Here is a 24109-nt window from a genome sequence, read left to right as displayed (position 1 = left end):
CCCTGTCCCCCGTGTGCCGCCACCCCCATGTGCCCTGTGTCCCCGTGTGCCGCCACCCCCCGCACCCGCGCAGTCCCTCCCGGTGCCCCGTGCCCCAGCTCCCCGCCGTGTCCCGCCCCGCCCGCCCCGTGTCCGTGCTCCCCCCGCTCCCAGGCTGCCCCGCGGCGGCGCGGCCGGGCCATGGCGCCGCTGACCGACCTGTACCAGCTCACCATGGCCTACGGGCACTGGCGGGCCGGGCGGCACCGCGCCCCCGCCGCCGCCGAGCTCTTCTTCCGCCGCGGGCCCTTCCGCGGGGCCTTCGCGCTGGGCGCCGGCCTGGCCGAGGGGCTGCGCTGCCTCCGCGCCTTCCGCTTCTCCGCCGCCGGTAGGTGGGGACGGGGCGGGAGGCGGAGGACCCCCGGGAGCCCTTCAGCGGGGGGCTGGGGGGGGGCTGCGGGGGGGCTCAGGGACAGCCGGAGGGGGGGGCGGGGTTTATGGGACAAGGGCACCCTCCCCCCGGGGACCTGGGAGGGGGTCACAGCCGGTGCTCTGGGTGATTGGGGAACCCCTCGGGGGAAGCTGTGGGGAACGGGGACAGCTCGTGGGGACAGGGGCACCTCTAACTCTTCAGGGGGACGCGGAGAGGGGTGCACGGGGACAGCCCTTGGGGCACACGGGGGCACCCTCCAGGAGCACAGTGCTCCCACGGGCCGTCCCTTAGAGTGGACCTGGAGGGCCACGGCACCCTCCCAGGGCTGGGGTACCCGGTGTGGGGTGCTGCGAGGTGCCCCCTGCCTGCAAGCTGTCACCCATCCCCACCGTGGGAGACTTGGTCCCTCCAGCCCGACCTGTGTCACAGGACCGTGGCTCCAGGGACCACCCATCCCAGTGCCCACTGAGCTCTGCCTCTGCAGATGTCGCCTACCTGCGCTCCGTCCTGCCCAGCACCACGGAAGATGCCTTCTTCGATTATTTGGCCACTCTGGATGCCTCGGAGGTGACCCTCTCTGCTGTGCCAGAGGGCTCCGTCGTCTTTGCCAGGGTGGGACATGCTCGGTACCCTCCCCTGCTTTGGAGGGGCTGCGGGGCTGTCAGCTCCCATGTCCCTGGGCAGGGGAGATGGGGATGTCACACCGCCTGGCTGTCCCTGCAGGTCCCGTTCCTGCAGGTGAAGGGGCCACTGCTGGTGGTGCAGTTGCTGGAGACCACACTGCTGTGCCTGGTCAGCTATGCCAGGTAGGGACAGATCCTGCTGTGGTCCCTCAGCTGGTGGGGACCACATCTACCTCCGCTGTGCCAAACCTGAGTCCTGTGGCGGTCCCTGCCATGTCCCTACATACCAGCTGCAGTCAAGCAGAGAGGGTCCCGGAGACCCCCCTGCCCCTTAGCTGTGTGCTGGCTCTGTGCTCAGCCTGCCTTGGTGTGACCTGTCCCTTCCTCCCCTAGCCTGGTGGCCACGAATGCTGCCCGCTTCCGACTCCTTGCTGGCCCAGACATGAAGCTGATGGAGATTGGGCTCCGTCGCGCTCAGGGGCCGGACGGTGCCCTTTCGGCCTCCAAGTACTCCTACATTGGGGGTGAGTGCTGCCCGGTGGTGCCCTGCGGCACCACGGCTGCACCGTCACCTGTGTGTGTCCCCTCCATCCCTTGCAGGTTTTGACTGCACCAGCAACGTCCTGGCAGGGAAGCTCTACGGCATCCCAGTGCATGGCACAATCGCCCACTCCTTCATCATGTCCTTCACCTCACTGGAGGAGGTGCAGCCCCGGGTGAGGGGCGCTGTGGGCAGGGGATGGGGGTGGTTTGCTCTGACTGTGGCCGTGCTCCTGCTGCCATGGAGGATGCCGCGGGTTGTTCAAAGCCCATGTACCTCGGGCAGGAGCTGCTGCCATTGACAGGAGGAGAACCAGTGGATCTCCCAGCCCTGGCCAAGTCGTGGCTGCAGCGTGTGTGTGAACTGCTGCAGACTCCCCCTGAGAAGGTGAATAGGGGTGAGCTGGCTGCCTTTGTGTCCTACGCCATCACCTTCCCGCATGACTTCCAGGGGTTGCTGGACACATACTGTGTCAGGAGGTGAGAATGCCAGGTCCCCCCAGGGTGGTTTTGCCACCATGGCAGAGGGGACAGATGTGTCCCTCTTTGCTTGGTGGCCTTGAAGCAGGGATGTTTCTACCTGACAGCACTCCCATGCTCCACTGTTGCCTGATACGGGGCTTGGACCCGCCCTGGGTCGCTGTCGCACCAAGGAAGGGACACTAACCCTCTCCTTGCCCATACCAGGAGTGGCTTGCCAAACTTCTGTGCCGTGGCGCTGGCGCTGCACCAACTGGGGTACCGGGCCATCGGAGTGCGTCTGGACAGTGGGGACCTGGCCCAGCAGTCCAAGGAGATCCGCCAAGTGCTCCAAGCCTGCGGTGCTCAGTGAGTCCCCCACTGAGCCTGGGTTGACTGCCACAGGTCCCCGGCTTCCCCACCTTGGGCACCCAGCACCTCCTCCTATCAGGGCGGGAGCCCTCCTGGCTCGGAGGGGTGCTGTGAGCTGAGTCATGGGTCCTCCCCCAAATCCTTGCCCTCTCCCTTGGTCACTCCCCTGCCCCTCGCCAGCTTCCAGGTGCCCTGGTTTGAGACCATCCCCATCGCCGTCAGCAATGACATCAGTGAGCAGAGCCTGGAGGAGTTCAGCCGGGAGGTGAGGTAGCTGCTGTAGAGGCTGAGATGTCACCTTGTCTGTGGCTGGCGCCGCTGAGGTTTAGGGGTGTGTGGGGTGGACGTGAGAGTCCCCTGGGCCTTTCGTCCTGGATGAGAACTGAGAAGTTTCCAGGCTGGGAAAAAAATGGATTTTTGATGGGACAGGTAGACATAATGCACCTTCAGGCAGAGCATCCTCTGACCTGCCCCGTAACTCTGGTTTTGGCACGGGCATAAAAAACAGTGGCAGGGCTGCTCTGTTGATGGCCACTGTCTTTTCTGCTGTACCAGGGGAGCGAGATTGACATGATCGGCGTTGGGACAAACCTGGTGACATGTCCCCTGCAGCCATCGCTGGGCTGTGTTTACAAGGTAGTGGTGGTAGCCGCTCTCTGCCCTGCTTGGCTTGTGGGGCATGGAGCTCCCTGGCTTCTCCCAGGCTTTGCACAGCTGGGGCTGAGCAGCAAAGGGATGTCCAGCCCTAAGGGGCGATGCTGCAAGGCATTACACAATGGTTTGGGTTGGAAGGGACCTTTAAAAGTAATCTAGCCCACCCCCCTGCCATGGGCAGTGACACCTGCCACTCAATCAGGTTACTCAAAGCCCCGTCCAGCCTGACCTTGAGCACTGCCAGGGATGGGGCACCCACAGCTGCTCTGGGCAGCCCATGCCAGTGCCTCACTGCCCTCAGCGTAACAAATTTCTTCCTTGTGTCCACCCTACATCTCCCCCTTTCAGTGCAAAGCCGCCCCCCAGGTCCTGTCCCCCAGGCCCTGCTAAAAAGCCCGTCCCCACCTTCCTACAGCCCCTGTAGGCACCGAGTGGCCGCAGCCAGGTCTCCCCGCAGCCTCCTCTGCTCCGGGCTGAGCCCCCCCAGCTCTCCCAGCCTTTCCCCGCAGCAGAGGGCTTCCAGCCCTCGGACCAGCTCCGTGTCCCTCCCCCGGCCCCGCTCCAGCAGGTCCCTGCCTGGCTTGTGCTGGGGACCCCCGAGCTGGGCACAGTGCTCCGGGGGGTCTCCCCAGAGCGGAGCAGAGGGGCAGAATCCCCTCCCTCGCCCTGCCGGCCACGCTGCTTGGGGTGCAGCCCAGGAGATGACTGGCTTTCAGGGCTGCCAGCACACATTGCTGGCTCGTGTCCTGTTCTTTGCCCACCATGGTCCCCAAGTCCATCTCTGCAGGGCTGCTCTCAATCCAGTATTGATGCTAAGGATTGCTCTGACCCAGATGCAGCACCTTGCACTTGGCTTTCTTGAACTCCATGCTGTTCACATGGGCCCATTTCTCCAGGCTGTCGAAGGTCCCTCTGGATGGCACCCTGTGCCTTGAGGGAATAACCTGCACCACTCATCTTGTGTCATCTGCAAACTTGCTGAGGGAGGCACTCAGTCCCACCATCTGTGTCCTTCTTGGAAATAATGTTAATGAGACCACTGTAAGAAGCTGGCTGGCAGGAGGAGGCAGGATGTCCAACTTTGGGGTGGTTTGAGGGATTTTTTTTTTTATCATTTATTCAGCTGGTTTATATCAGTGGCCTCCCCAGCATATGGGGACACATAGAGGACAGAAAGCTCAGCATGGTCTTCAGCACTGGCATGAGCTGGTGCACATGACAAAAATAAGGTGCCCATCTCCTTAACCTTCTTCTGCAGCTGGTGGAGGTAAATGGCTCCCCATGCCTGAAGCTCACAGAAGATGAGGAGAAGATGACGATCCCAGGGGCTAAGACAATCTATCGGCTCTATGACACTGCTGGTGAGTTGTGGGAGACCCTTGCCATGGTGCTGCCCTGTTGACCTGCATTCCCCCACCCTGTCCTGCTGCATAACCTTGTTGCCAATGTCCTGTGCACCTCCTGGCCCCTAACCTGGCACCCCTGCAGGTCACCCCTTCATGGACCTCATGGCCCTGGAGGAGGAGCCCTCACCTAAGGCGGGGCAGGAGCTGGCGATCCGGGTCCTGGGGCAGCTTGGTGAGACAAGCAAGGTCATGCCCACCACTGTGGAGCCCCTCCATCGCACGTACTTCAGAGATGGTCAGGTCAGGGGCAGCTCTGCCTTCTGGTGCTGGGGTGTCCTCTCCCACATTGGGTGAAGGGCCAAGCCAGGGTTGGGGGTGTCTTGGCAGTAATGTCAGGATCAAAGGGTTAAATCCCAGTGTTTTCTTGCCTCTTGAGATGTTCCCTGCCCCAACAACTCTGGCATCAGAATCCAGCCCGGAGCTGGCTCATTTGGGGGCTGGGGCTAGGTAGCTGGCTCCCCATATGGATACAGTCGTGCACCTTCATCCCTGCAGATGTGTGAGCTGCTGCCCAGCCTGCAGGAGGTGAGGAGCCACGCACAGGTGTCCCTCAGCCTGCTCAGTCCCGCTCACCGCCAGCTTCACGAGCCACAGCCCTACCCGGTATGTCTGCTGCTTGCCAGGCACCATCGGTGCACACCCAGGAACCATGCCCGGCCCCAGTGCCTGGCCAAAGCCAGTGTGGCTTTACCACGGAGCTGCAGCAGTGTGTGGATATGGGGCTGCAGTCTCCCCTGGGGAGCGCGTGCCCACTGTCCCCTCTTGCTCCTCTGTCAGGTGGCTGTGACGGAGAGGCTGCACCACCTCCTCGCTGAGCTGCAGCAGGCCAGTCAGTGAGGGGTCCCCACTCACCCCCCTGCGCTGAGCACAGCCCCTGCCAGGGGCCAGCTCTTCCTCTGTGCTGTTCCAAAGACCAGGTGACTAACTGGGAATTAATGGCTCTAATGATGTTGCTGCTGTGTGGTACTAATCTGAGGACCCTGCAGGAACTGGAAGAGCACCCTGGGGTCCCAGCAGCAGAGCTGGGGACAGAGGGATGGGGCAAGCAGAGCTGGAAGGCAGCTGCCCCTGTATCCTCTGCAAGCAATGGTCCTTCCCTGCGCATCTCGGTGGCCTTGCCAGCCTTGCACTTTCTGCCATGATGGTGCTGCCTGCCTTGGTGGCCCTGCACCTTCTGCTGTGGTGGTGCTGCCTGCCTCCATGGCCCTGCCAGCCCTACACCTTCTGTGGTGGCAGCACATGCTGAAGCTCCTTGGTGGCACTAGGGACCAAGTCTTCAGTGCGCAAGAAGGGGTCCTGTCATGGAAAGGGCCATCCCGTCCCTTAACCCATGTCCTGTGGGACATCCATGGCAGACATACTTTGCCCTTCCTATTCTAGACTTTGGCTCTGTGGCCACATTTCATCCCTTTCCATTTTGTATGCAGTCCTTGGGGCATGGAGGCTGGCTCCAGGTAGATGCCTGCACTCTCTAACCTGATGTTCATGGAGGAAACATGGTACTAATCCCTGCAATTAGCTTCATCCTAAGCAAAAAAGCAAAATAAAGGCCTTTACCCACTATGGCTATGGCCACACCGCGTGGCTGCCCTGGTCCTTCAAAATACCTGTTGCCTTCAGCTTGAATGTTTAATGCAATGTCCTTCACTTCACAGTTTATGACTGAATAAAGCTGGAAAGAAAAAGCAAGTGCTGACCCCTGAGAGCATCTGGAGGTGGCCCCAGCAGGTGCCATATGGCATCCTGTGGCTCTAATTGTGGTGAAGTCCCCTTTATAGGTCCACTGGGGGTAGGTCTCATGCCCAGGCAATGGCTGTGAAGGCTTTATCAAAACGGGGTCAAGGAAAGTTGTTGCAAGAAATGGGAAAAAAGAAATGAACAGACTGCTTCTTCTCCAGGACATGCATATTTTCTCTAATCCTGCCCAAATCTGTCATGGGAAGATAGTAAATCCTTTCCTCTCAGCTTGTAAAATGTACAGACCCAGAACTGAGCCACCTATCAGAAAAGTACAGTGAGGGAGAGCAAGAGGGCAATCCCCAGCAAGATACATCTGTGCACACCTTCCCAGGAACAGCTGTGGTTTAGGTCTTTGCAGCATATGTTGATGCGGAGCAGGGGAAGTAAATTAAAAGAGCTTAACCCAGCATGGCCTGATTGTCTCGTTTCTAAAAAAACACAACAGGTTGGAGCTCCCTGTTGCAATGTTCCAGCTGCGGGCACTGTATCACATTCAGCATTTTAAGAGAAAACTTACATTTTTAGAGCAGAAGCCCCAGATATAAGAGCCCAGTCCCCAGCACACCCAAGTAGAGCCTGTCCTGAGTTCTTAGAAGGTGGAATGAAAAGCAACTTTTAAGTAGTGAGACAGCAGCACTTTCCAGCCCCTTGGCCTTCTCCATGGCCTCAGAGGATGAGCCAGAGAGGTCAGTAAGTCAGTTCACAAGCAGGAGCAGGGTAAACCCATCCGCAGGATGATCTGTTGCCAGATCTGCCACTATCCTGCCCCAGACAGACTCTTCAACCACCAGTGCTTTGGCTTTGCCCAGGACCATTCTGAGTATCTCCAAGGATGGAGACTCCACCACATCTTTGGGAACCTATGCCAGCACTTGTCATCCTCACAGTGAAGAAGAGTTTTTTGACGTTGAGGGAACTTTCTGTGTTTCAGTTTGTGCCCAGGGCCCCTGGTCTTGTTACTGGGTATCACGGAAAAGATCCTGGCTGTGTTATTTGTACCATCCCTTCAGGTATTTATATTGATGAGAACCCCTTGAGCCTGCTCTTCCAGCCTGAACAGTCCCAGCTCTCAGCCTTTCCCCATAGGAGAGATGCTCCAGTCCCTTCATCATCTTCATGGCCCTTCACTGGACTCTCTCCATCTCTTTTGTACTGGGGAGCTCAAAACTGGATCCAGTGCTCTAGCTGTGTGTGGCCTTATCAGTGCTGAGCAGAGGGGAAGGTTCCCCTGCCTTGGGCTGCTGACACTTTGAATGCAGCCCAGCACATTGTTCACCTTCTGCACCACCAGGACACGTTGCTGCCTCACAGTCAACTCTATTTGGGCCAAATAGCAAGGACATTTGGAAGCTGAATTGACATTAACTCTGTATTAACAATCTGGGTTCGTTACGCGCCAGCCACCCTTTGTAGCCACCACATACAGAAACAAGGGACACACCCGAAAGCCATCATGCTATTGAGGTCCTACTTAGCATCACAACCCTGCTGTCAGCAAAAAACCCGCAGGTATCGCATGGCCCAAGCCAACAGGTCCGATACAAAGCTAGAGGCTGTGTATTACAATGAGGGTACCCTGCATTAAAGAGGAAAAAAGGAGGAGGAGTGAGATGAAAGCACCACATCCGGGGCTTCTGGATGCATTCCTCAAGGTTTTGGTGCAATCTGGATCTGGGCAACCCAGTTCATAACACTGACTTCCCACTGCCCTGACAGCATGTGCCTAATGGCAAAGAACCTCTAGTTTGCAAATTTATTTAGCTTCAGGAATACCAGATCCCACCCACGGACCTTAAACCTTACTGCAGTCATGGCAGAAAAATCCAAGAGTGCCCATTTTTAACGTTTCTGCTCTTGGAATTCTGTTACTGGTCTTTGGCACACATCTCAGAAGTTTGGACAGGAAGTGCTAGAAGTGAGGTTAGAACACCCAGTCATGTAGCAATTGTGCAGACTTCGCAAAAAAAGAAGCAGCATAATGAGCTCACATGCTGTTCCTCTGCTCCATCTTTCTTCCAGTTTTGTTCTTACAGAAATACATATTTTTTAAAGCATATTTGCAGCCAAAAGCATCCAATTAATCCCATCGTTGAAAATAAGTGATGGTGGGTAAAAGTACCAGAGTATTAGTGCTGGGTAAAAGAAGTGCAGACAATTCAAGGACCCAGCTTTAGGTGTGGGGTCATATCCCAGACCTCAAGAAAACCCTTCGTCCTTATCCATTTAACCACACCAGCGTAGCTCACACCTGGTTTTCTCACTCCACAAGCCCACGTGAGAATATCTTCAGGCAGGGCAAGGCTGTGGTTTTCTTGTGCTTTTTGCAAACCTGAGAATAATTGCTCGTATTTTGATCAAAGAGTGGTCCTCAGCCTTGGAGGGAAGGGCTGGCAAGGTGTCCTGGTTTCAGCTGGGATGGAGTTCATTTTCTTCTTAGCAGTTGGCACAGTGCTGCGTTTTGGATTTGGTGTGAGAACAATACTGACAGGACACTGATGTTTTTAGTCATTGCTGGGTGATGTTTATACTAAATCAAGGAGTTTTCTGTTTCCTGGGCCCTGCCAGCGAGAGGGCTGGGGGGGGCACAGGAAATTGGAAGAGGACACAGCCAGGACAGGTGACCCCAACTGCCCAAAGAGGTATGCCATACCATATGGTATCATGCTCAGTATATACACTGGAGGAAGAAGAAGGAAGGGGGGACACTTGTCTTCCCGAGTAACCGTTACACATGACGGAGCCCTGCTGTCCTGGGGATGGCCGAGCACCTGCCTGCCCATGGGGAGTGGTGAGTGAATTCCTTGCTTTGCCTGTGTGTGCGGCTTTTGCTTTACCTATTAAATTATTCTTATCTCAACCCGTGAGGTGTACATTCCTTTCCAATTCTCCCCATCCCTCTGGGTGAGGGGGGTGAGCAAGTGGCTGTGTGGTGCTTGGTTGCCAGCCAGGGTTAAACCATGACACAGGGAGAACAGGATGTTGGGGAGGATGCTGAGGTAGGGCAGCACTGCAGAGTGCCTGGGGAGGAAGGAGGGTGGAAATGGAAGGTAGGAAATAAGAATGAATTTGAGTGTAAGTAATCAGAGTCCAGGTCTGCCGAAGTACAAACTATCACTCAGTAAGTCCAGGTACAGGATTTAACAAACCCAGACAGGCCAACATGGACAGCTTGATACCAGACACTGGAAGAGGTAAGAAGAGGCAGAAGTGCAAGCTCGGTGCACCCAGACTCAGCTGCTTTCACCAGTTACAAGCTGCAAGGTTGATCCAAGCTCACATTTCTGACAACTCACAGTTCTGCGGCACCAGCCAAAGACAGCGTCATTTGTAAAGTGCCATCTTCTTGCTCTGGTACATGTACATGTAGGCATCGCAGAAGAGGCGCTTGGCCACTCCATCCATGTCCCGAGGTTGCTCCAGGGCCAGTGCGGCCAGTGACAAGTCCAGGTATTTGGCAATTTCAGGGCACAGCGTTACTGTGGGAATGTTGAAGCCATTTTCGTCACCTAACCCAGAAAAGAGGAGAGAAGTCCAAACCAGGTACCAGGGGATGAGTACCTAGAGCTCAAGCAGATATTATCATACTCAACAGTAATGTCATGCCTTAGCTGAGAGATCTGGAGGCCAACAACAAAGTGGGGAAGGACAGGAGAACGGTCCTCGCCCACACAGCAGCCAGTCCCAGCTGGCTTGACAAGTCCCTTGTTTGAACATAGCCAGAGGATGAAAGCACTAGGAGGAACTCACATGTGCTTGGGCTGGCCATACTCTTCTCTGGGGTCTACTTAAATGGTCACTGTTGGAAGCAGGGTCCAGAGAGAGCCTAAATCATGTAGGGGGCTTCAGAAGAAAAGGTAGAATGGCCAGCACCTACATGACAAGTGCTGCAGAACCTCACAGCTGCCCACCATGCAGCGCCCGGCTGCAATCAAAGCTCAAAGCCCACCACCTCATGTCCTCACCATGCCTGTCAGCCATGCTGTCGAAGAACATCCAGTGTTCGTTCTCAGGGCCATATTTCACAAAGGAGACATAATGACTGGTCTCGATGCAGAGCACTGCGAAGAGCTCCATCTTCTCACGAGGGACCTGCTGGCTGCCCCAAGGGCTCCGACTGTGAAACTCTTCTGGGATGTGCAGCCCAGTTGGCTTGTGCATTTTGCGTCGGTAGTGGGAGTGAACCTGAGGAGATATGATGGGGCAGCACTGCTGAGTGGGCAGAACTGAAGCTGGCCTGCCAGAAAAAGGAGTGTGCAGGGGTCAGACCCCCAGTTTATTCCCCATGGATTTGACTCCCATTGTCCCCATGTGCCAGGTAATGGCATTGTGTCAATGAGCTGGCAACAAGCTGCCGCAATGAGAGCCTGCCATGCTCCAAACAAGGCCAGAGAGCTGTAGGAACGCTCCTGGTGAGACAGCGTGGAGGGCTCAGCACTCAGTCTGTGCAGGATCAGTGCTTATTTAGGCTCTGTGTAAGCAGAGGGTTCAATAATGTGTGGCACCTAACCCTGCTCATGCAGCTGATGCAGGCAGTGGGACAGATAGTCAGGAAGGGGCCCCTCTGTACCCAACCTGAACAGAGTGTTTTGAGGGGGTTCAATCTGCTGTCAGCCACCAAGGCAGATTTTGTGAGCAGCCAAAGAAGAGGAATACCTGTCTGGAGCAGGAGCTGCAGAACTGCTTCAGGCCCACAGCTGCAAATACTTTGTCTTTGAAACATTCTGCACACTCCAGGGTGGCAACGTTGCCACACACACAGCACTCCCTGGGACCTGCAAGGACAAAAGGGGTGAGAGGATGTGTCTTTTCCAGATCTCACCTGAAATCCAACTTGCCCTGCCACAACTGGTGTTCAAGGAAGAAGAATCACACCATGATCCCACCTTATCTGCTCACAACCCAAAGAGGCAAGTTTTGTCACCTGGTTGCTCACAGTCCCAGTCAGCAGCTTTACTACTGCCCAACAACTTACTGTCAAGCAGCAGATCTGTTATATCCAGTTCCAGGGAAGGAATAATTTTGCTGAACATTTTATATTCCTTCCCAAAACGTGGCATTTGGATAATGAAGCAAGATGGGATCTGGGAAAAGAAACGCAAATGAGTCACCCTGCCAGAAGAGACAAGCCCCAGAGACTTCTGTCTGTAATGCTGCTGGGAGTAAAAACTTTATGCTCCGGTTATTCACAAGACAAAACAGGGAAAGCAGAGCCCTCTTCCCAGGTCACGCTCAGATTCCCTGAGACCTCTCTCTTGTGACTGTATCCTGCTTCTTTGCAGTGTTGGATATATACTAGACCCACTGCAGACTCATTGGCAGGCACAGGTACATTGGAGGAAGCAAGAAAGAGGCAGCAGATAGCAGCGTAGGCAGAAGGTAGCTGGGCTCACCTCCACTAGCTTCAGATCAGAGGACAGGAAGGAGTGTTCCACTAACTGCTGCACATCGGGAACCACCAGATCCTCCTGTTTGTCCATAAATATCTGGTAACAGTAACAGTCCTGCTCCTTCTGGCCTCCTGACCTGCAAGGATTGGTCACGGGGCTTGTTTACGTGGTGCCACAAACATCTGAGCTCCCAGAGGACATACTGGGTTTATTCTGCAAGAGATTCTGGGCCCAAGGCACCAAGGGCTGCTTGGTGCAACACTGACATGAAACACTTTTTCCTTCCAGAAATACTGAATACATGCCATGGGAAGAGAATACAAGTACCATCTTCAGCCTCATTATCCCTCCATAGCATCACATCCTGCTCCTATAAGCAAAACTCAGTTGCCCCTCATTGATGTAACTATTAAAAGACACTTCAGTATTTTTTAAATCAACTGCACCATGGCACAATCAGCAAACTCCTTCTGAGATGAAAGGTCTCTTGAAAAAGCCACAGAGCAAAACTCGGTGCATTCAAAAGGTGAGTTGTGTCTCCCACAACCCCTACATCCCTGAGCTAGCAGAGAAAGGATTTCTTTCAGATGACCCTGTGCAGAGGAGCTGCAGTACAGTTGTCTTTGTGCTCAGCCTTTCCAAGTACTCCACAATCTACAGCTTGACTGACATCTCAACAAAGGAGCACAGAAACCAAACAATCTCCTTCTACGCTGCTGAACAGCACAGTTATTTTTGGCTTCCTTTAGCCTCTCATCCTCTTTGTAGAGTCCTGAAAAACTGGAACTGCATCCATGGACTGCCTGTTTGAAAGGCTGCAGGACCTGAGCCAGCTTGACAGTCTGGACATATCCCAAATGCATCCAAAGGCTGTCACATACTGCTGGCTGCGCATGGAAGTTGGACACTTGTTTCTCAAACCACTGTTGGCTCTGCCTGAGGATGACACAAGGGGTTTATCACAATTTTCTGAAGGCGGCACCTTCAGGAAGAGCTTAGAAGTGTCTTCCTGGATATGTCACCTGGGACAAGATCACAACAAGCAAAGTCACAGGCAGCAGTTAATGGGCAGCAGAGAGAAGCTACACACAACTCACTGAGCTGTGCCTCCAAAGGCTAGATGAAAAGGTTCAAGTAACACCTGGTGATTATGCAGTGAATAACTAATGAGCCTGGACTGGGTAAATTGTATGGCTTAGATATGGAAACTTACTGCAGCTTCAACAGTGGCTCTATTCCCAGGATCTGATGCATTATGAGATTAAGGAACTCCTCAGGATCTGGAAGGTGAGAGAAAAAACATAGGTCACACCACACCAGGAACACTGCCTTGCCCCACTGCATCCAGAAGGGAAAACCTGCCCAATAAAAATGAACCACCATTTCATGAACCTGGAATCTCCTCTTTTACTCTAGGTACGGGGACAGTCAAGCTAAAAGCTGAGAGCACTTGGTTAATGGATAAATCCTAGCATGAGCATGAAAAAAGCAAAGCAGCCTTCAGATATTGCACTCCAACAAGCCAGGCCATCACAGTAACACTACCTCAGGGACTTTAACAGACAGTTACTGCTAACACCAAAAGCATTAACTCAAAAGTGAAATCGAGGACAGCTATGAAAATTCAAAAAACTGAACAGTAGTTAAACCATCCTGGCTAAAGCTAATACACAATAGTACAAGACACAAGTGCTGTTCACTGACAAGTTACCTGCTGTTTCTGGAAGAATCAATGCCACTTGTTTACTACTCAGGTACTCAGAGGCTGTTGCAGTGATGCTTGGCATTGGTGTAATCCATTTCCTTGTAAACTACATGGGGCCTTGCTGTCCATGGATGAGAATGTGGTGATTGCAACCAGAGATTGGTGGGCTTCAGCTGTGGGTGTTTGCTGTTTAATTTTAGCCAGACTACAGAATCTGACAAATCTCAAATAACTCACCAGAACTCAAAGACAAGTTGATCTTGCCAAAATGATGAATCAAGCTGGATTCTAGCAGGGACATCAGGGATGGACTTATCAGGGTATAACTCAAGGTATAAAGATCAAGGAAATTTCCCTTATTTAAATTTGATTCACACAGATCTTCCTTTCCCCTCGCAGCAACAGCTGCCATAAGGTAGAGACCCAGCACTTCCTATCTTTCCATCAGACTTCAGGACAATTTCAGCTGAAAAGCCTGTAGAGTTTTAAAAGCCCAAACTATTTTACATGTGCATTTTTGCATAAACAAACAGCACAGCAGGCATATTAATGCAGATGCCTGAAAGAAGCATACAATTAAATTGTCAGCCTGGTGCTTGGACGAGGCAGCACGCAGCAAAGCAGTGTGGGGAAGGCCCCAGAGAAGGCCCCAGGCCACATTACCTTTCTCAGCGTTGGTAAAGCTTGAACACCGGCCCTTTTCAGTTAGCTGCTCCCTAAGGTGCATCACACTCCTAGCTCTGACGAAGCCAGTCCTAGAAACAAGAAGCAGCTCAGATGATCTCTCTAGTGTATTTAAGTAATAAAATCATCAAATGGTTTGAGTTGGAAGGGATACTTTGAAGGTCATCTAGTCCAACCTCCCTGCCATGGGCTGGGACACCTTCCACCAGACCAGGTTGCTCAGAGCCCCGTCCAACCTGGCCTTCAACACTGCCAGGGATGGGGCATCCACAGCTTCTCTGGGCAACCTGTGCCAGTGTCTCACCACCCTCAGTGAAAAAATTTCTTTCTTATGTCCAATCTAAACCTACCCTCTTTTACTTTAAAGCCATCACCCCTTGTCCTGTCACTACAGGCCCTGCTAAAGAGTCTGTCCCCATCCTTGTTATAAGCCCTCTTTAAGCCGAAAGGCTGCAGTAAGGTCTCTCTGGAGCCTTCTCTTCTCCAGGCTGAACCTCTCCAGCTCTCCCAACCTTTTTCCGCAGCAGAGGGCTTCCAGCCCTTGGACCCTTTCTGTGTCCCTTTCCGGCCCCGCTCCAACAGGTCTGTCTTGTGCTGGGGACCCCTGAGCTGGGTGCAGTGCTCTGGGAGGGGCTCTTCACCACAGCAGAGCAGAGGGGCAGAATCCCCTACCTCTACCTGCTGGCCATGCTGCTCAGGATGCAGCCCAGGATCCGGTTGGATTTCTGGGCTGTGAGCACGCATTGCCAGCTCATGCCAAATTTTTCATCCCCAAGTCCTTCTCTGCAGGGCTGCTCTCAATCAGATCTCAGCATCACAGAATGTCCCAGGGTTGTATTTCTGCAGCCAGTGCCAGGACACTGGTGCTCAAGGAAGATCATAGAATCATAAAATGGTTTGGGTTGGAAGGGACCTTAAATATCATCTAGTTCCAACCCCCCTACCCTGGGCAGGGACACACCTCCCACTAGAGCAGCTCACTCAAAGCCCCACCTTAAACACACAAGATGCTAATGTCTTATGTTCAGTCAGCTCTCCATCCCTCTCTTCCACACCTCTCTAGGGAGGATGAGGAAAGAACCTGGCATCTTTGATACAAATTCCAGAAGATCTACCATCATGCAGCCTGATATTGCATACTGCCTTTGGGACTAACTGCTGATGAAGAAGTGCCACTACTTCACCTGCTCCAGAGTTCCTCCCAGCCATGTTCTAAACCCCAGGAACCCCCTTTCTTCCTTTCACTGAAAGGTGCAGCTCACTGGGCTTCCTTCTAAGCAAGAGATATTCATGCACATGCAGCAGGAGTTACAACAGCCCTATAACCCAGGGAAAGAAACAACTGGAAGAGGAACCCTATATGAAAATGTTTGGATGTGGCTGTAAGGAGAAACCCTCCAGGTAACCCTTTCCCTTAGTGGTAGGTACCATCTGGCAGGGCAGCAGAGAAGGTACGAAGGCAGATGGATTACTTCCAGGGTTCCCACATACTATACTCACTTTCGGAGGGGATTAACAATCTCATCCCGCAGAATGCTCTGGACGTTCCTGTCACATAGTGGGAAGGGCTTGAAGAGCATGGAGTCCAGCACGGATGTACAGGAGAAGAGGCTGTGAAAAGAATGTGATAGGTTTAAGTCTGATGGATTTCCAGCAATAGTTAGAACCAAACTGTTGTGCCTGGTGACAATTGATGGCTGTTATTTTCAACAGTCCATGCATACAATTACAGAAAGGTGCATGACAGTACATCTCCACAGTGAGATAAACCACATCTGATTTAATGAACACTGGTAGTAAGCAAGGAAACAGCTGAGAGAGAATGAAATCTCACACTTTGCAGCCAAAACTACTCATGGGGGGCACCACTGAGTCTTTTCCTCTCCAAGCAGTGCTGCCCAGTGAAGCTGGGACCTTCTGGGCAGTTTCTTTGAAATGTTTCCAGACAGTACCTCCAGTGACAGAGTCAGCGTGGTCCAAGTCCAGAAAACTACAATCTCTCACTGCCCTGCATGACAGACACGTGGGTGCCTTAGGTACTCATGAGGGGTACTTCAGGGCCTAAGAATCTACCACATTAGGAAGGAGATCAAAAAGCAGCAAGCATCACAGCTGCATCTCCACACAGGAAATTTATACCAGCTAAATTTCCAGCCACCTTGAAAGTTCAAGGAAGTGCTACAGCTTAGGGCTCCACCCAATTAGAAAAGCACTCCTTTAATGAAATGGTACCATCTGAGCATACCTGAAGAGGGCTGCATCCATATAGCAAGAATTACAATGCCCTTGGATCCCCTTCATCCGCCCTAGCAGGACACGCACTGCTGCCTCATTCCGGAGGGGAGGAAAACTCTCTGAAGCCTGTGGAAGAACTTCTTGCCCTCCTGCAAGAGAAGAAACAGAAGCAGCTCTCTTTAGCTTCTCACCTCATCTGAGTCCATTCGGCCCTTCCCCAATGCCCCAGAGGTCTGCTCCGCTCAGAACTCAGCACCACACCCTTCTGTGCTGCTCCTGCTGGGATTCAACCATGCTCAGATGAAGACTTGTCTTTTTACTAATTCATTACTGGAAACGGGAGACAAAACCAAACCCTCTCTTTTTCACCAGAGGCATGGCCTAGCAATCCACGCTGCCTCTGCCATTGTTACGCCAAGTATAATGAAGACAAAAAGAGCTACAAATGAGCTGGTGCTATGTTATATGAAAGCTTGGGATCTCTCTGTTGAAAGACATGTGACCCCAGCAGCCAGCAAAAGTACAAACAGGCAACTGCACTTTAATAGCCTCATCTTCCTGGCCTGTGGTCTCCTTAAGCTTCAAAGGTAGCTTTCTCAGTCTGGTCTTTTCTGATTTCTTCAGCATTCTCCCCTTGTAATTCAACTTCCTCTCTTCAGCACATCCTTAAAGACATTCTTCCCTGTCTCTACTCCCAGTTTTTGGATAGTCCCTACAGGAATCTTGTCTTCTTGTTTGCAGTGATCTTGTTTACTGTTTCTAAATGGCTAGTTCACACTGTCTTTTCTGCTCGTGAACAATTTCTTCCTGTTCAACTGAAAATACTAGCCTGTTCTTCCCTGCATCTTCGTGTGAACGTCTTACCATCACATGAAGTTCTATGCTCATATTGATTTAATCCTCCCTTCCTTTTCAAGCTCCCTCTTATTTCTCAGTCCCCAGGTGTAACACTGTTACACCCAGCATCTTGGCCATAGGCCTTAGCTACCCGCTCCAATTCTCCAGAGCCACGTGTGCCATCTACGTTTAACATACAGTAGCTAGGCCAGGCCCTATAGCTAGAATGCTTGCCCATATTCAGGTCTCAATTTCACAAGACTTTTTCTTCTGCCCTGAAAAACACAGGGAGAGAAGCCCTGTCTTGCTTGCAGCCTTCACAATGCCTTGCAAAGGCTGTTGCTCTGAACTTCTCTCCTCTGTTACCCCCACAATGTTTCCTGACAGCTTCCCTTTCACCAACACATCCATGCCACTGAGGCCTTGTTTTTAGAGTCACACACAACACATTGTCCCATATTCAGTGCCCTAGTCTATGTTATCCCTGTAACAAATCACTTAACAACTCTCACACTTGTGGGGCATTCCCTATAAATACCATCATGGCAACCTCAGCCTCCTTAAAACTGACATCCTTTTGCAACACCCAAAGGAAGTGAAGACTATTAAACCGCTGATTAAGAGACTTTGCATGAGGCTTCTCCACAGCACGCCTTGTCCCAGCACAGCCCTGTCTCCTCTCTCCCTGGAGAACTTACTATAACCTGTGAGACTCAAGTCACTGTTGTGTGAACACTGGAAGCGGACGTCAGGCTGGCAGGACTGCAGCTTGACGAAGAGTCCGCGCTTTGGAGCGCAGTGGAAGTAGTATTTGCCCAGCCATTCGCCAGCAGTGACCCCTTTATCTTCATCCTGGGAAAAGAGCATTGAGGAATAACATGAGAGAAGGCTTTCCACAAATGAGGTGCAATCCCCCAAATGGCCATTTAATATCTTAAGAGCCGTGTACAAGTCTGGTCCCATTTTGTTGACTGTTTTCATTTATTCTGGTTATGTTCCCAACCTATTGATGCTGCTTGTAGGATTCATGATTATTCCATCCCACATTCCAGTAATGCTGCTCTAGAAGAGAGCAAACCCAGCCCTCATAATCACTCCACAAGCTCTCCTCCCCAGCCTAAGGGAGGGCACAATTGTGTGCTTGCCCTCACAGTTCGCACTGTGACACATCAGAGGCCCAGGTCAGGCTGTGTGATATACAGCCACCTGCTGAAGGTCTTAGAAGAGCAACCAAGACCTGCCCGTTCTGATACACAATCTCACAGCAGGAAATATTTTACTTCTTACCAGTTCAACTCCTGCCATTTTGTGCTTAATTTGGGGCAGGTAGCCCAACCAGCGGATGATTCCTGAAACCTGATTTCCCTTGTCCAAGGTGATCTGGACCATGGAGTTCACCTCCAGGGATGAATTCCCACTTTCACACTCCTCCCCACTTTCGCTTCTCTCTCGTTTCATTTGGTTTGGGTGCTGCAAGCCCATGTCAGACTCGAATGGTGAAAATAAACCTAGTGGGCAATACAAAACATCAGGTTAGGTAGGAAATCAACACCTAATGAGAGACCCCTCTGGATGTCCTCTAATACCAGGTCTATTTTGAAATTATAGACCACGCAGACAATCATGAAGCTGAGCACCAGAGACACAAGGTATAATTCCCAGTGATATGGCCAAGCTGGTCTAACAGGCTGAGTGGGGATGATCCTGCTCCTTGTTTCCCCACTCAAGGTTGCATACTCCAGCCTCTTGCTGGCCCTAGAGCTAACACACCCCTTCACAGAGCCATTTCAGACTACTAAACAGCAGCAGGGGAGTTATTTCCTAATTATTTTTCTGCCTTTAGTGAGATGAATCAAGTGAATGGTTTAATGATGGCTTCCCTCAGCCTGCCATCTGCACGGTGTCTGCTGATGGCAACAGAGATATTCCACTGTTTTCTTGTCTTGTCCAATGACTCACACCATCGCTGCTGGCATCTGTGCCTTTCTGAGTTTGTCTGTCATCAGGATGACGCTCCTGCTCCACTTTCTACAACTAAATTAAAGACTCTTTAACCAGTGGTGCCTTCTCCCCTAGGAAATACTTCTGCACTGCAATCAGATTCTCTTCCTTTTCCTGACAAATGGATAGACTCAGCTTTAGTTGCCTAATGCAAAGAATTTAGTCCAGAACTTAACACTGTTCTACAGACCTTCCCTGCCTCCTGATCAACGTAGCTGGGACTAGCGGAAGCTTTTGTTGGACTTTCAGCTCATCAGTAGCCTGCAGAGAAGACATAAATGCTAAATCCCCAGGAAAGTAGTACACAGGGCAGACACTTCTGATGATAACCTACTTTGCAAGCTTTCCTTCACAACAGAGTCCATAGGGATCTCTCTGAAAATGTCAGTTGTTCCTTCTTCTTCCTGAAAGGAGAGAAAATCTATCAGCTAAATACTTTATCAGGCATAGGGCATTCCTGAAACAGGAACCAATTTTTCAAAGAGGCCTGGAAAGTTTTAACCTTACGTCCCCTTCGGACAGTCCTTCCACTTTTCTTTAATGTCCCACTATAACACAATTTAACAAAAAAAAAAATAATCCCACAAAACCAAGAAAAGGCAGCAAGGCTGCTCTTACCGGACAAACTGTAATGAACCACTGGGTTCCCTCCCTGTAAACTGCCATCGCTATTCCTTTTGTGAGGACTTGGTCCACGTAGAAGCTAACTGCATCTCCCACTTTCACAGGAACCATCTCTTCTGTGTCTGGTTTTGGCTTCTGTTTCGCATAGTCATTGTCTGGCGTGGAAATAAACTGGACTTTGCTAAACGGCAGGAAGATCCCGCAGTTCCGCTTACACTTGAAATACTCAGTACCGTGGTAAGATCCATCACTGCGCCCTCTGTTTTCTCCTTCACTCTGAAAACATGCCAAACAGGCACATTACATACACAAACATTAAGGGAAAATATAAAACTTATTTTCTTGGTGACTTTACCTGTAACTCCACCCCGAAGAAGACTGGAGATAGCACAGCTGAAGTGTTTTTGTAAATGCTTCCAATGTAGCGGATGATACCAGGGAAATATTGCTGGTCAACCTCTACCATCACTTTTTGGCCTGGCACGGCCCGCAGAGCTGCTTCAAGGCTCAGCCTCTCCAAGAAGTAGTTCAAGCGTTCATTGTGGCTACTGATGGCCAGGAGGAAGACAGCAGTCTCCTTGCGCACAGGCTGAAGGATTTCTATATTTATCGTGACAGTGGAGCTGTCATCCAACATGATGACTTTTAAGAAGCAAGCCGGGGGCCTGTCATCGGAGAAGTTACGCAGGTAACTTCTCTCACTGCAGAAACACATGTTCCCAGCTTGGAAGTACTTGCTGCCATAGGCACAGTCTTCTGTTAGGATGTAATAGCAGTTTCCATCCCCTGCTGAAGACAGGATGCTGGTCATCGTCGTTCCCCTGAGTTGTGAGAAAAGGAGGAGTCACAGTGGTGAAGACACATGCAGGTTAATGGTTGGACTTGATCTTAAGTATCTTTTCCAATCTAAATGATTCTATGTTATTGCAGGATGTCAGAAGAATTCAGGTTGGAAGACGTCTCAAGCCCAACCCTGCACTCAAAGCAGGTTGCTCAAATCCTCACCCAGTTGAGTTTTGGGCATCTCCAACCACAGAGAGCCCACAGCCTCCCTGGTCCCTTTTTCCAGTGTTTGATCACTCTCATGGCAAGGGTGAAAAAAGCAAAAGGTGAAAAAGGTGAAAAAGAAGAAATTCCATCTAATCAAGACTTCTGATGTTCCTGCTTGTCCTCACTGCCTCCTGTCCTCTCACTGTGCATCCATGGAAGAGTCCAGCTCTGCCTTCTTGACTAAACCCTCTCAGTAAGAAGCTGCACAGAGCAGTATCTCCTCACCTGTCCTGTTCCCTACAACACCACACAGCCAGAATGGCCTCATTAAATTCTACCTTCTTTTCATACTTAGTTGCAGGAGTGAGGGAAAGGCTAAACTCTGCCTTTTAAAAAATCTCTAAAAAGGAAGTTCTAGTCTGCAACTAGAACTCTTGGATGTTGTGTTAAAGCACACAAAGATTCACAACATATGCAAAGCACAGCACCGCATTGCTATGTTGAGGCATTAAAAACCACCATCTTTGAAAACCAATATATTAAAAGAAATTCAAACATCTGGAATCAGAGGTACATTTCTGCACTTAAATTCTAGTTAAATTCTCGTACATTTTACCCCTCCCCATCTCACTTTTGATGATACCCTGCACAGCCAGAATCCAGACTTTTTGTTAGAGCATTAAAAAAAAAAGGCTGAGTATAGAAACTTCTACCTGCAGGTAGACAGCACCATTTGGCCCAACCTGGCCAATACAGAGAAAATAAGGAGACATGCCTGTTTCTAGGCCATGGAGGAAATTAAGAAAGAAAGATGCCTCCACTGTGGGCTACCTGGTAGAAGTTTCTTTAAACTTGGGAGTGGAGAGAGAAGGAACTGAGCAGATGCAATTAAGGGAAGTAGAAACACACTTGGGGCATTGCAGCAGGAAGCACAAATGCAGCTGCTCACAAGAATAAACGGGTGGGTTGGGAGGAAAATGTAGGCAGAGTTTTGAAGAGAAAGGCTGCACAGAGCTCAGCAAGGAGGGCAGTGTTACTGAGGACTTGCACTGGAAATTAGTATCAAGAAAGCTTTTTTAAAAAAAAGTATCATGAAAAGATAAATCACTGCTTGTGTTAGGAAAAAAAGAAATCACATGATGCCTGATTAAATCTTGGGGCTTTCCTTCTGTTTGGGCTCATTGTGGCAGCTTCCTACAGGAGCTGTCTCCCTTTCAATTTTAGTTGTTAACCTTAGCAGGCGGGAAGATAGCTTGGAGATCTGATCTAAATGCTGCTGTACTGCTTTTGGGCAACGCTCCTTTGCTGAGGCTGAAGGTCTGGTCTCAAAATTGAATAACCCCACAGAAATCCATGGGTCTCCTCAAGTACCATCCACTTGGGTCTGCCAGCATGGCTAATTTAATGTGTATAATCAGCGTTTTCAAGAACTCAACATGCAGCACTGAGGCAGGGCGCTGTCATGGTGGTACAAACCACGCTCATGCTCCTTCTTCTTTGTACTGAGGGACTCCTGCCAATAGATCACCATCACTCGAGGATGACCACCTCAAAGTCATGGGGCACTATGGGGGCACACAGGAGCAGCCCTGCCAGGGTAAGGCACCCTGCTTCGCAATGAGCAGCTTGGGAGGTGACAGCTGGCAGTGGCAGTGATCCCACGGCATGCAGCAGTTCCCTTAGTGCCCATCCACACAACTTGCTGCTGACATTTTATAATTCTGCTGGCAGAGCAAAGGCTTGAAGTTCTGTTTTTAGTTTTTAAAGGACAGAATTAAAAAAAATAACATTCCATGTACTATCTCCCCCTATTCAATCTTCCACTTTCAGGACCTTGGTTTTACTTTACTTTTCTTTTTTTTTTTAAAGTTCTCTCCCCACAAGGACTATAATAAACTTCACTGTGCTTTAAATGCTGGGGGAAAACCAGAATAAAACCGTTTTCCTCATAAAATAAAGCGTTTTCCTCATCAAAGCCACAAACAAACTGTTCTTCTCATAAATAACCAAGAGTAAACTGTTTTCTTCATCAAAACCAAGAATAAATAATTTCTAACAACAAAATATGTGCAATTCCCTCCCAGGTTAACAGAAATAAAAGCACACCGTGACCAGTGTGCAATATTTGGGCTTGTGATGTTTCAAACAGCGCTGAAACCTGATGGATTACGCTGAGGGGAACCTGGAAAGCGCCAGATAATGAAAAATAAAGCGGCACAAAAGCAGCGATTTGAGGCTGGGCTAGAGGAAGGCCCTCCAGGGCTCTGCCCCTGAGGTAGCGAGAGAGGGGGCGGCAGGCGGCGTGGCGCCCACAGGGCGGGCCCGGCGGGGGGCTGCGAGGGCCCCACCGGGCCTGGGGAAATGCCCCGCTGTGGAGCCATGGCCGAGGCGGGGGGGGGGGGGGGAATCCCGGCGCTGCCCCCCCCCAGCCCCCCGCTCTCACCGTCTCCCGCCGCCGGCCCGGCCCCGCTCTTCCGCGTCAGCCGACGCCACCACAGAGCCGCGGGGAGAGCGGCCCAGAGCGGCGATGGCACGCCCGCCACGCCCCGCAGCCGCCGGCTGGCTCAGCCAATTGGAGAGAGGGCAAGAGGCAGGAAGCCAATCAAGAAGAGAGTGGGCGGAACCGAACCGCCGAGGGGCGGGACTCGCCTCTCTCTCGCCCCGCACCCTGTGGGGCCCATGAGGGGCCGGAGCGTCCCCGCCGGCGGCAGCGGGGCTGCGTGGGCTCGGTGGCTCCAGAGCCCCGTGTGCGGCCCCGGAGCGCTGTGTCCTCACGGCTGTCTGTTCTCAGAGTCCTGTGTCCCCAGATAGCTGTGTGTCCCCAGAGCCCTGTGTCCTCCTGATGCTGTGCCTTGTGTCCTTTATGTCCCATGGCCCCATGACCCTGGGACCCATGGCCCTATGGCCCTGCGTCCACAGAGTCCTGTGTCACCATAGCCCGGTGTCCCCATGGCTCAACGTCCCCACAGCCCCATGTCGGGTGTGCCCAGAGGACTGTGTTCCATGTCCCCATAGCCCTATGCCCCTGCAATCCCACAGCCCTGTGTCCCCATGGCCCCGTGGCCCTGTGCCCCTGCATTCCCATAGCCGTGTGTCCCGGTGGCCCTGTGTCCCATGGCCCCAGAGCCCTCTGGCCCAATGGCTCTGTCTCCTGTGTCCCCACAATGTTGTATCCATTGTCTATGTCCCTGCACCCCTGTGCCCTGTGTCCCCCTGGCCCTCTGCCTTGTGGCTTGTGTCCCTTGGCCTGTGTCCCCCTGCCCCTGTACTCTGTCCCCCACATCCTGCATCCTGTGTCCCCTCCCCAGGTGACCCTGCCTGCTGCAGCGCATACTGATGCACTGCCTGGGTGTCCCCACCACTGCTGGGACATGTCATGGGGACAAGGGTGACACACAGGATCCATGATCATGGAGTCATCACCCTGGGGATATCATCCG

At 52.0% G+C, this 24109-nt stretch overlaps 2 protein-coding genes across 2 annotated transcripts; one reads left to right on the top strand and one right to left on the bottom strand.

The window, feature by feature from the left end:
- The first annotated feature begins 124 nt into the window (after nucleotides 1-124).
- Nucleotides 125-6155, top strand: NAPRT (nicotinate phosphoribosyltransferase). Its single transcript, XM_080381131.1, has 13 exons — nucleotides 125-367; nucleotides 897-1024; nucleotides 1136-1218; nucleotides 1429-1559; nucleotides 1636-1751; nucleotides 1862-2055; nucleotides 2263-2403; nucleotides 2587-2671; nucleotides 2962-3042; nucleotides 4319-4421; nucleotides 4549-4706; nucleotides 4962-5069; nucleotides 5244-6155. Exons 1-13 carry the CDS (start codon nucleotides 181-183, stop codon nucleotides 5301-5303), a joined length of 1575 nt encoding a protein of 524 aa, XP_080237257.1. The 5' UTR covers nucleotides 125-180; the 3' UTR covers nucleotides 5304-6155.
- A 1406-nt stretch (nucleotides 6156-7561) lies between these two features.
- On the bottom strand, nucleotides 7562-23705 carry LOC308061324 (ubiquitin carboxyl-terminal hydrolase CYLD-like). The gene is made up of 15 exons (XM_080381130.1): nucleotides 23113-23705; nucleotides 20035-20500; nucleotides 19674-19955; nucleotides 19390-19459; nucleotides 18342-18562; nucleotides 17753-17906; nucleotides 16228-16366; nucleotides 15483-15593; nucleotides 13962-14053; nucleotides 12807-12873; nucleotides 11597-11729; nucleotides 11179-11287; nucleotides 10860-10978; nucleotides 10169-10388; nucleotides 7562-9712 (listed from the first exon to the last, which is right to left on the bottom strand). The coding sequence occupies exons 2-15, from the start codon at nucleotides 20488-20490 to the stop codon at nucleotides 9528-9530; spliced, it is 2358 nt and encodes a 785-aa protein (XP_080237256.1). The 5' UTR covers nucleotides 20491-20500; nucleotides 23113-23705; the 3' UTR covers nucleotides 7562-9527.
- Nucleotides 23706-24109: the final 404 nt, after the last annotated feature.

This window comes from Falco punctatus (assembly GCF_963210335.1).
Source record: "Falco punctatus genome assembly, chromosome: 3".
NCBI classification, from domain to species: domain Eukaryota; kingdom Metazoa; phylum Chordata; class Aves; order Falconiformes; family Falconidae; genus Falco; species Falco punctatus.
The sequence above is the reverse complement of the archived record's forward strand: the minus strand, read 5'-3'. Positions and strand labels throughout refer to the sequence as shown.

Excerpts from the sequence above, each read along its gene's own strand:
- NAPRT (XM_080381131.1), top strand. The coding sequence starts at position 181 with ATGGCGCCGCTGACCGACCTGTACCAGCTCACCATGGCCTACGGGCAC. Across the intron at positions 2,672-2,961 it reads TGGAGGAGTTCAGCCGGGAG|GGGAGCGAGATTGACATGAT; the intron begins GTGAGGTAGCTG and ends CTGCTGTACCAG. Across the intron at positions 3,043-4,318 it reads CGCTGGGCTGTGTTTACAAG|CTGGTGGAGGTAAATGGCTC; the intron begins GTAGTGGTGGTA and ends CTTCTTCTGCAG.
- LOC308061324 (XM_080381130.1), bottom strand. The coding sequence starts at position 20,490 with ATGACCAGCATCCTGTCTTCAGCAGGGGATGGAAACTGCTATTACATC. Across the intron at positions 14,054-15,482 it reads ATTGTTAATCCCCTCCGAAA|GACTGGCTTCGTCAGAGCTA; the intron begins GTGAGTATAGTA and ends TCTTGTTTCTAG. Across the intron at positions 12,874-13,961 it reads CTTTACCAACGCTGAGAAAG|ATCCTGAGGAGTTCCTTAAT; the intron begins GTAATGTGGCCT and ends CTCACCTTCCAG.